The sequence below is a fragment of the Triticum urartu genome, unplaced genomic scaffold, assembly GCF_003073215.2.
Source record: "Triticum urartu cultivar G1812 unplaced genomic scaffold, Tu2.1 TuUngrouped_contig_1610, whole genome shotgun sequence".
Taxonomy (NCBI): Eukaryota; Viridiplantae; Streptophyta; class Magnoliopsida; order Poales; family Poaceae; genus Triticum; species Triticum urartu.
In genome coordinates this window covers 29,701-40,841 of record NW_024112055.1, presented here as the reverse complement: position 1 = coordinate 40,841, position 11,141 = coordinate 29,701, and the positions used below count along the sequence as shown (strand labels likewise).

Sequence of the window (11,141 nt, the reverse complement as noted above, 5' to 3'; positions counted from 1 at the left end):
TAGTGCGGATTGGACTAGGGGGAGGGGCGGCGCCCCCTCCTTCCTTCTCTTTTCTTTTCCCTTTCCTTTCCTTCTCTCCTACTCCTACTACATGGAAGGGGGGGGGGGATTCTACTCCCGGTGGGAGTAGGACTCCCCAGGGCGCGCCATAGTAGAGGGCCGGCCCTCCCCCTCCTCCACTCCTTTATATACCAGGGAAGGGGGGGACCCCATGGACACACAAGTTGATCAGTTGATCTTTTAGCCGTGTGCGGTGCCCCCCTCCACCATAATCCACATCGGTCATATCGTAGCGGCGCTTAGGCGAAGCCCTGCGTTGGTAGCATCATCATCACCGTCATCACGCCGTCGTGCTAACGGAACTCTCCCTCGAAGCTCTGTGAAGAACACAAGAAGGGACTATAGTAAAGAAGACAAGAAGGGACTACAGCTGTAGGTAAATTCATGCGGAGTCTGGAAGTAGGAGCGATATTTATGGTAAAATCTAAAGTCCAATGTACATGGAGGTTTGATGCATGGATGAATCAAAGTTGCTAGTATTAGCCAAGGTGGAGTTTATTGGAATTGTGTTAAATATTTTGTACAAGATAGGTTACAGTTGGACTTGGAGTAGTACGGTGTGTAGATAGGGTATGTTGTAGTGTCCCAGTAAGACTCTTATATTCTAGACCTCTTATATAATGTGGGGATAGACACACGATTTAACCTATGCAAACATAATAGCATAGTCATGCAGGGGGAGGAGCTTCCATAGTAGGGTATTGTAGTGTTGTCGTGGGGAGGAGCCTCTATAGTCATGCCCGGGGATGTTGTCATGTTGGTGATACTCATTAATAGATATCGGTGTTGTGCCTCGTGTGACTGCTTGTTCATTGGTGGATCGACTACGTGCCTCGGATTATTCTAAAATTAAGGTCAGACCACAGCCTCCTTTCTAAAAATAAGAATTAAGCACATCCCTAAGAAAGAAGAGGTTGTTGATGGCAAAAGGATTGCAACCCGGGAAATTATGATGGCATCCTTGCTTGCAAAATTCTTTCATTAGAAGAATAGGCCTTCGATTATCCTGGCGCTGCTAGTTCTTCCGATTTCTTTTTCATCTTAGTCTCAGCTTTGGCAAATTATATATAAATTTTCAAAATAAACAAAAGGTGTTAGAACCGATAGATCTCGAGTGTGATAAGAGAATCAAAATTGCATCCTTTTTCCCTAGAAAATAGAATGGCATATACATGCCCCACACTTTACAACATATCGGCATGGCTCACACTCTTGGTAGAGTGGAAAACAAAGGCAAATAAATGTTGTGTAAGCTACTAGCATGGGTACTGCACAATCGCTCGTCCGGGAGAACCGGCGACATCGCTCCTAGGATGGTCCTAGCGCCTTCAGCTTCTGCATTTACACATTCAATGAGTGAGTGAAGTCTGTCAGTATGTGTACCAGCAGTTTATTCTACGTTGTGGAAGCTATGAGTTAGCATTCTTGATATTTGCTCAGGTAGCTCTGTTTGTATTGATCCATAGGATTTGGTGAAAAGGTTGGAGAACAATGAGACATTATAAGACTACACAGAAAAGGCTTACCGAAATAAACTGTGGAGGATTATCGATGCTAGAGGACCCGAGGACGATTTCTCTCTTCAACTTCATGGTTAGCTTGTGCGCCACCCTTAGCTAATCCATCAAAATATAAGATCGATGAGAACATAGAATTTATGTAGTATGAATGAGAGTTAACAGATATCTAAAGGACATACTTCAGATCGGGTTGCTCCACCAACGATGAAGACAAATATTCGGTTGCCTAGCCTCTTGAAATCACCTGATGCGTGTCTCAACACGGAAGAGTCGCTGCAAATCAAATATATGGTCATGATAAGGAAGCAGCTAGATCGTGTGGAACCAATCAGAGCGGTTGTTCTTGGAAAGTTTTGTATGGCCCAAGGGATCACATGGAAGACTATCTTCAGTGAATACCTTGATTGACTATCATCAGAGTTACGGCCTTTAGCCCATTGTGGTGTGCGCCGTGATCTCCTAGACATGGGCTGTGGATTTTGTGCTGGTTTTGGCGCCGATGCACTTTCTCCGGCCCCTTGAGAAGTAGAACTTGGTTGACTTAAAGATGGGTATTCGTTTAGAGGTAATTCACCTTTGCTCAGTTTCTCGACCAGCTCCTGTTGAAAGACCATGGAACTTCAGTCATTTACTATTTTGAATCACAAATGGACATAACAACACTCGTGTCCAACAGCAGTTCAATCAAAATCAGTCGTACTACACTTGTCTAGTTCAGTTTGTTCTGAAACTTATTTGATCAAGAGAATGAAGACCACATCTTAAAGACCACTTAAATTTTGGAACTGTGTTTATTTTACTTCTAGCAAATGTTAATCGCAGCATCACATGAGATAATTATTGACCACGTAAAGCACATCGAATAAAATAGATAGGCAGATATTTCGTTAAGAAAAGGGGACTTTACTAGTACTATATTACTATCACGTGCCTCCATAAGTGGGAAAAAACGTGATAACGCCCAGCCTTCCTCACCATCCTGCCGCTCTGTCCGAACACCAGTATTTTTTTTCTGATGTGGAAATTAAAACCATGTTAGTTCAAGGGAAGGAAGTAGAAGTTTCAGCTGAAACCATGACTTCACCTTTTGGGCATCAAATTTGAGAGAGAAACCACCATCCCGTGCTGCCTTTTTTGCATCTGAACTAACCAAGTATCTTAAGCTGTTTATGGCCTTCATATCATCTGATGGCAGTTTCGCTAGCTGCAAAGACGATAAATTAGCTCACCATATCACGTAGACATGAATAACCAAAATTGTCAACCCAAATGGCACTGTAACCACTAGCTTAGATGACATCGTCCATACTCAAGCTCCATTGGGCACAGCATACAGGCTTATCTCAAGTTGGCTTATTGGTTTTTCCATACGTAGCAAAAGAAAAAAACATGCTTTAAAGCTGGGTTAGGTGAAGCCATCTTATAAGTCACTTCTCACTAGTGAGTACTCTATGCTTCCATGCAATTCTTTTTTTTTTGGAATGTTGGCAGGAGAGCTGCCAAATTCATTGATCAGAAGAGGTATTACAAGTAACACCCTCAAAGGAGGAATGCACCACATAAGATGAGTGCTAAAAAAGAAGAAAGAGAGGGTTGCTCGGTTTATCAAGGAAAACCAGGCGAAAACCTAAGCAGCGCCAAGCACCACAAAACATACAACACGCCAGAAAGGCAAACACCCCACAACATGCCCGGTCGGGCACTTGAGCGCCTCCGCTGCTAGCAAAGTGCACACCGAAAACCGTCATGTCAATCCAGGCTGCCACAAGCATCTCCACAAAACTCGACGACATCAAAGAGGAACGCCATGTCCGAAAGAGCAAACATATGCCGCTTCAATCCCACGAGATTGGCAGACATAACTTGCCTGGCGCACCGTGCATGTGACGGGTGCTTCTGCTGCTCTCACGAAGATGTCACATAAGCCGTCGCCAACCACCTCCACGAGCACTTAGTCCCTCTGACCGAGTCTAGCTCCAAGACAATGTCCTCAAGAGGAAAACACGATGCCGGCCATAGCCAATGGCGTCGTCATCCTCCGACCCAGGAGACCGGATCTAGGGTTTCCCCCGAAGCATGTCAAGCAAGGGAAGGAGAGGACTGCAACATCGATGGCTCCAACAAGGAGACGGAGCCCGTAGGCACCGCCATCGACGGCTCCGGCCGCAGCCGGAGTACGGCTTTCGCCGGCAGCCTCACCCGTCCAAACCCACGACCCAGCCAGCTCTTCCAGCAGATCACTTCCATGGCGCCCGAGCGCTGCTACACATCTCACCCCTAGGCCGCGCCCACAGGAGGTCGCCGGCCGGCCACCCCGCCAGATCTGCACCGGGGAAGCCCAACACGCGAATAGGTCCGTCCAGATCGGGAATGCCACCTGCTCGCCACGCCCAGGAGATCAGATCTCCCGCAACTCCCGCACATGCCATTGCGTTGTGCTGACACGCAGCCCCACACCCAGAGGACAGTCCTACCCCCACCGCGACCGCGGCGCACCAGATCCGCGGGAGCCCGCAAGGCGCCGGCCAACGCGGAAACGGCGACCCTCCACCGAGCGCGAGCCGCCCAGCCTCCAACGCATCAGGGCGCGACGCCCAGCCACCAGAGCGCGCGCGCTGCAATCGCGCCCGACCGCGCCGCGCTGCACTCGCGCCCGACCACGCCGCTCGCGCTCCTCGGCCCAGTTGAGCAGCCCCGCGCAGCTCATGCTCCAGGCGAGAGGGAAGAAGAGGTCCGCCGCCGCCGACGCCGCGCGGGCTTTGCCCGGCGGCGCTCGCCGGCGGCGGCGGCAGGGAGCGGTTCTTGGTTGTGCGGGCCGCCCCGCGGGGGAGCGACACGGGGCCGGGAAAAAAGTAACTCTCATCTGTCGCGCTTCCATGCAATTCTAACTAGTGAAAGGAGAGGTTTACTTCCTATGTTCTTGTGTACCTTTTGCATAATTTGTGCACCCTACCTAATGTTTGCCTTGGACCTGCCTAGGTGGGTGATCAAAGCTATATATATAAGAGAAGAAGGGGGTTTCTATGGAAAGGCCGTGATCAAGTTAATGGAGGTAATTTTCTTGTTTTATGGGAGCGTGTTCAGCGACTCCTCCAGTATTGTGGTGAGGGTGCTAGGCCGTGTATTTGGTTAGTGTTACAGGGAGTTACTTCTGGTGGTTAGCTGGTGCTTCAGCCCTCCACAGGCTACTCGTCAGCTCAGTTATCCCTCGCACCTAGGTCGGTATGTGTTTGGTTGAATTTCTTTTGTTCATGGCGAGTCTGTAATTCAACATCTCTGGGAGTTAGCCTGCTAGCCTCTCATTTTTCCATTTTGTCCCTTCTTAATGAAATCACACATGACTCTCCTGCGACGTTCGAGATTATTATGCCACTCATAAGCCATAATTCCAGCAATGCAAAATTTAACGTGAAGTACCTGCATCAACTTGTCCCCTTTGTCACCTTCAAACTTGTCGGGACATACAATTGCATAGATAATCATCAATCTCAGTTTGTTCTCTTCACTCAAATTCTGGGCAATAGAACAAATATTCATGTCAAACCAAGCATAATACTGTACTGATAGAGCCAAGCATAACGCTTTACAAACCTGCTTTGACCTGAGCATATTGATCACCTCCTTTGCTCCTGCATCTCCAAAAACCAGATCCTGCTCCAACTGCCCAAGGTCACGGAGCCCGTAATCCCTGATGCACCTGTTTATTTTACCTGCAATCTGAGCAAAAGAAGAGCTCAAACAAAACTAGTGGAATTTATGTCACTTTGAAGTTAGAAATCAAGCTCAGTAGAAGATATATTTTACGACAAAAGGCATATGCCATAAAGACTGAAGATACGAGTACATATAAAGGTGATAGGGATGCTTTTAAACAACAGCTACTTGTCTTGAACTATATGTTAAGCTTAGGTCACTAAGCTCATTTATATTAAATATTGGTACTGGCAGAGGCTGCAGAGTTACATTACACGCTAGATAACTCCTCATCTATTCAACATACTATGCAATAGATCTAAGAACCGTATTTGAGTGGTCCATTTAACTTGCATTCACCAGTAAGATGACATCTCGTTTTCACATTTTATAGACATGTATTTCAATAAAAAAAATAGTTAATTATGTCTGGTAAAGATAAACAAAATAAGAAAAACATAAAACTTGCAAGGAAAGTGATATGTAAACAATCACTTACATCTATATGGAGGGTCAATTTATCAACTTGCTCACCGTACTGTGGCAAAGCTTGAACAATCTTTTGCAGATCCGTGGTTGAGATTTCACCACCATCTCTAATTGAGAACGAAAATATTGTAAGCATGTATGCTTTTTTAAATTAATCATACGTATTTGATATACCTCTATATCAAAATATATAGGTTACGTAGTTTTTCATTTCAAAGGATTTTCATACTAGTCCTCCAGATTCCAAATAAAGTCAGTTGTTCAGACAAGAATGGTATATCATAGTAAAATATACATCAAAATATGCCAGTTCAACAACTAACTACGTTGAAGGTAACTTATAGCATGATTGCATCAGCAATCTAGACTGAGTGGCGGCACCAGACATGTTCTATGTAGTCAGTTGACTACATAGGGTTTTGCCAAAAACAACACATACAGGAAGAAATCATGCAAAATTTGATAAGAAATTGACATAAAAGTATGTATTTGACATCAGAACTTTGAAGTTCTCGCTTCGCCACGGTTTAGAGTAGAATGGTAATTTTTCGAATAAATAACAATCTAGAATGGAAAAAACACCAATGCACAAGCATCTTCTACCATACCATAGCGCACTCCACTCTCTGTTAAAACATATACAGTTTTATTTCTTTCAGAACAAGGAAATATCAAGCACCTTGAATGAAGTTGTGCTGCTTTATTCTTTGAAACAAAGGTATTCATCTTCTCATACAACCTCTCACTAGCCTGGCATTCAAGTTAGTATTATAGAGCATAGGTAAAAATATAGCTCGGCAATCTTAAATACCAACAAGACTCACATCAGCTATGTGAATATGTCGAAGCTCTATCCAGAGAGGATCTTGATCCTCCAATAAAGCTTCTTTCTTTTCAGGTTCTGAATCCTCTTTTGATACCTTCCAACAGAAAAGTAAATCAACGAATAGGGCAAGTGAAGATAACGTGTGGCTGGTACATAATGTTATATCAAGAAATACCTCGTATATGTATTTGTTGCCATCCATTTCGAGTAGATCATGGCACATTGCGTCATAGGTCCATTCATGAATAACAGGTGCTATCTTCGCAATCATATTAAATTGTTGTAAGTTGTATGAAACAGTTATTTGTTGTACTTGCAAAATAAACAAACAATTAAACCCTTCTAATGAAAAATGTAAATTATGCTTTAGCACCTGATCTATAGGTCTGTCCAGAACAAGCAATTCACATGTCTCCTTCTGGGGAAATTCTGGAATTGTTGACTTATATTTTGACACGATTTCCCAAGTAGCGTTAGCCAGCCATTTTGGAACCATGTCAAATTTTGGTGCTGTTGATGGGTCTGCACTTTTGGGTGCTCGATACCGCACAGTAGGAAATTCCTGTAAGCGCCAGATTAGCTTCTGTGTTTGCACTAACGATGTTATAGTCCATTGACCACACAATATAAAACAAGGATAGATATCAAGAAGACTCTATTCATGTCTAGAATAGGAGATGTTCAAAACTGTAGCCTGTAGATCACCAGTAAATACTGTGATAGGTAAAATGGTCAGTTGTCAAACAGCCGGTCACAAGAAGACATTTTAAGAGACTAACAATAATCAAGACCTCATATTCCACTGAGATATTTGTTTCATGATGTTTATGAACACAACCATGTAATTTCCTTATCACTTTTATGTGGGTTCGAGACGAGGGATATTCAGGTTATGTACTTTGTGACCTGGGAAATAGGAGTGCAAAATTGGAAAGCAAAAAATATAAAGTGCCACCAACTTCTTTCAAACATTGAGCACATATTAAAACATTATACGGTCCCACTTGTAGCCGTGTCAATATCATCAGCAATAATCACTACACATGCTTCATTCAAAAACATAAGTTGGAAAGGTATCGATGCTATGCTGAAATTAAGCAGTTTTCTGATGATTTTGGACCGAGTTACCTTTTATGAAATGGCGCAGTAACTTAAGAACCCAGCATAAGAATATTTTTTTACTAATTACCACAGAGTGCATTAATAGATCAAAGCGAATGAAATTCCTTTACATACCTTCAATGATGCAAATGTGGTAGCTATGCGGCAAGCCATAGTGCTTATGGTGTCGTTGAATTTTTTCGAATTATGTTCATTTGCACCATATAAGTCAGTCAGTGCCATGTCATGGTCAGTTACAAACCCCTACAGATACGCCACCCATCATCATCAAAACTAAGGTTTCTAACATCAAATTGACGAATTAGAAACTAAATATGAAACTAGAAAAAAATAGTCAGAATGGCATGCAAGTACAAGTCTATTGAACAAATCCAGCGGACCTCATTTGTAATGCTTTCAACTTAAAATGAATTCATGAATATTCCCACCTTATGCTATCAAACTTTCGGTTCAAAGATGGACCAGTTAAATTTCCCTTCACTGTGTGAATTCAGTCAATACTAAATTTATATGTTGACCTAGAGCTACTCGTTAATATGGCTACCGCCTAAATTACAGTTGACTCTAACTTCTATACTTGACAATAACAAAAGAAAAGAAACATAACAATGTCCTAGGCAGCAATCATCCGAAGAAAGCAATGAGGTCATATAGGGCAAAGCTTATGGATACCTGCATGTCAATAGCAAAAAACTCCAAATTCATCTGCAATTAAATGGGACCACCGCATTAGAAAATCTATTGCTGAAGAACAGAACATTCAAAGGTATTCAAAACTTAACCTCTCTTAGTGCACCAATGCGTGGTATCACACTGCTGTCGTTCTTAATGTAAGTCACCAGATCCTTGGGAATTGGTGAACTGAAGAAGATGTATGCCCTAAAAGTTGAAAGTAAAACCTTTAACATGTATGTCAAAGTCTGTTTCATATGAAGCTTCTGCAAATGACAATCCAGCTGTGAATTAAAATCTTGGTTCAACATACTTCCTGTACAGTGGACATCTCCCAGACATGTCGGATAGAAGCATTATGACACTGCAGATCACCAAGCTTTCATATCAGAGGATCGTTTTCGGAGAATAGTTATATCAGTCATGGACTAGCAAAAGAGCTCCGAAAATAAGGAAGATTAACCAGCAAAAACTTCGTATTAAACAAGGCAGGAATGCATTCCTTTTATTTTGAGTTGGGATGCATAAAAATCTTGAAACATCAGAGTCACTAGAAGCATCAATTAAGGGACCAAAACTACAAGTATCTGTATTTGCAATTATGCTACGGTGCTTATAGAAAATGAAAGCCAGAAAGGTCAATTGCAATCAGTAATTACTTTTCTTTCAGTGGCTGTACAAAGTAGATTACATCCATTGAGGGCATCGGCTCCCTTCTCTTGAACAAATCTTCCACCACTGCAGGATAGGACAGTCAGGTCATTTAACTAGCTTACTTGGCCATAATGCCAATCAACCAGATTTATGGGCGTGATGTTGGCCGAATTGAAGACCTCCTAAAGGGTACCCTCGAAATAAAACAACATGGTATCCTCTGGACGTGCATTATCTGATAGCTCGAGCTCATCTGTACTTGGTGAACAGTAAAATCAGAATTTTTTAAAAAATATATGATTTTTTAAGCAAACAATGACATTTGATTTTTTTTGCCTCGTCTTCCACAAATGTTATTCAGCGATGAAAGTTTGCACGCATTAAAACCATTGGTCAAAGTTTGCCACAAAATAAATTCTGATTTTTTTCATTTGTTTCAGATTTTACTGTTCATACCAAGCTCATATGAGATCAGAGTTGAGAAGGACACTTTTGATATCCACCACCTGATGATTTCTGCTAAACGATCATATATCCAGGTTTGGGCAACTTACACGAAACCCCTGCATCAGTGATTTCTGCCATCTTGCAAGCATAACCCATGATCCTCACTGTAAATTTATCCATGATAAGAACCTGCGCAGAAGGCATGCTAAAAGATGTTACGTTTTATTCTTTTTGCCTCAAATTCCTGATAGGTAATAACCCTGTAACTGATTAAGAGGAGCTTAAACTGATCTTCAGATCCTCAAACAGTTGCCAATATCATCACATTACTCGGGAAGAATCGCACAAACATCTTGTTGAATAATGAAACGTCAGCGGTTATGAGCAGTTTAGAGAGGATCGTTGAGTGTATCCCTGTGGGAACTGAGGATGTACCTTCCACGCGCTCTTGTTTTCCTTGTCCTTGTCCGGCTTTAGCATATCCTTCAGTATCCCTGTGGAGAAAGCCATTAATGGAGCGAGAAGGATGGTGAGGGCACAGCACAGGAGAGAGGCGCTGGGTGCGTACGGTCGCGGCAGATGTTGCGGAAGATCCTGGGGTCCTCGCCCACGCCGTTGAAGTCCGCCCCGGACATCGACATCTCGCCGCCGCAGCCAAGTCGATCCGACCGACGACCTCCGCCAGCACCACGGCTACGACCTCCCTCGCCGGTCACCCGCACGTCGCCCTCACCTGCTCCTCTCCACCCCACGCACACGCATGCCGCATGCAGCTTATATCCTGATTTAGCCGGCCGGGAATGTCGATGAGCGCGTGGGGTGGAGGGGAGGGGAGGGGAGGGACGCGGGGTGCGTGGGGCCCGCAGGATGAACCGGGCCGCGGTTCCCAAGGGGAGAAGGAGAGGCCATAGTGCGGGGATAGCACACGAATCGTACCCCATGGGAGTCTCACGCACCCCAGCGAGAGGGCGCTAACCGACGAGAGAAAAATAATTAGAAAACGTTTATATCGATCACTACGGCGCTTACATAATTATTCTAGATTTAAATTAGTAATAATAAATTAGTAAACCGAATAGGAGCACGCTAGGCGCCGACCCACCATGCATCCCAAATTTGGGCCGGTCGCTATGCAGCCGCCCGATACACTTGTACACAGCCGTTGGATTTGGCCCGTGCATCATCTTCTTTCTTTCCCCTGCTTCTTTGTTTGTTCTCCCATGTGCCGCCGCAACTCGTTACCTCCCCACGACCCCAGCGCCAATGACCTCGCCGTGGTGACCATCGCGCTTGTCTAACTGGCAGTGCTCGCATGGTGACAGTCTAGCTTGTCTTTGGATGAGCTCGATGTGGTGATTGTCGTGCTCGTCTCGCTGGCCGCGCTCACCATGGTGACCATCGCGCTTACTTGTTCCAGCAAAAACAAGTTGCGATTATGGGTCCCTGACTATACGGTTGTAGCATCGTGTGGTTGTCGTTATGCCATGTTGATCAAGGTTGGAGCCTGCTGCAAGCTAGTTAAAGCTCGTCAGAAGTCGTGAAGAATGGATGTAGCAAAAACCATTGATGGTAGTAGCAAAAATCGACACCGTTGCAACAAAAATGTCGTCCTGCCATCGGGGTCGCAGCTAAGTCAATGGATGTAGCAAAAAAAAAAG

General features: G+C 44.1%; 1 protein-coding gene across 1 annotated transcript; it reads right to left on the bottom strand.

Annotated features, from left to right (window-relative positions):
* Positions 1-1,368: 1,368 nt before the first annotated feature.
* On the bottom strand, positions 1,369-10,124 carry LOC125526735 (probable protein transport Sec1b). The gene is made up of 21 exons (XM_048691370.1): positions 10,052-10,124; positions 9,919-9,977; positions 9,591-9,672; positions 9,042-9,120; positions 8,696-8,746; positions 8,493-8,589; positions 8,383-8,415; positions 7,825-7,953; positions 6,962-7,150; positions 6,764-6,847; positions 6,587-6,682; positions 6,442-6,512; positions 5,773-5,869; positions 5,172-5,297; positions 4,998-5,093; positions 2,665-2,784; positions 2,512-2,592; positions 1,980-2,179; positions 1,760-1,853; positions 1,587-1,676; positions 1,369-1,395 (listed from the first exon to the last, which is right to left on the bottom strand). Exons 1-21 carry the CDS (start codon positions 10,122-10,124, stop codon positions 1,369-1,371), a joined length of 1,974 nt encoding a protein of 657 aa, XP_048547327.1.
* Positions 10,125-11,141: the final 1,017 nt, after the last annotated feature.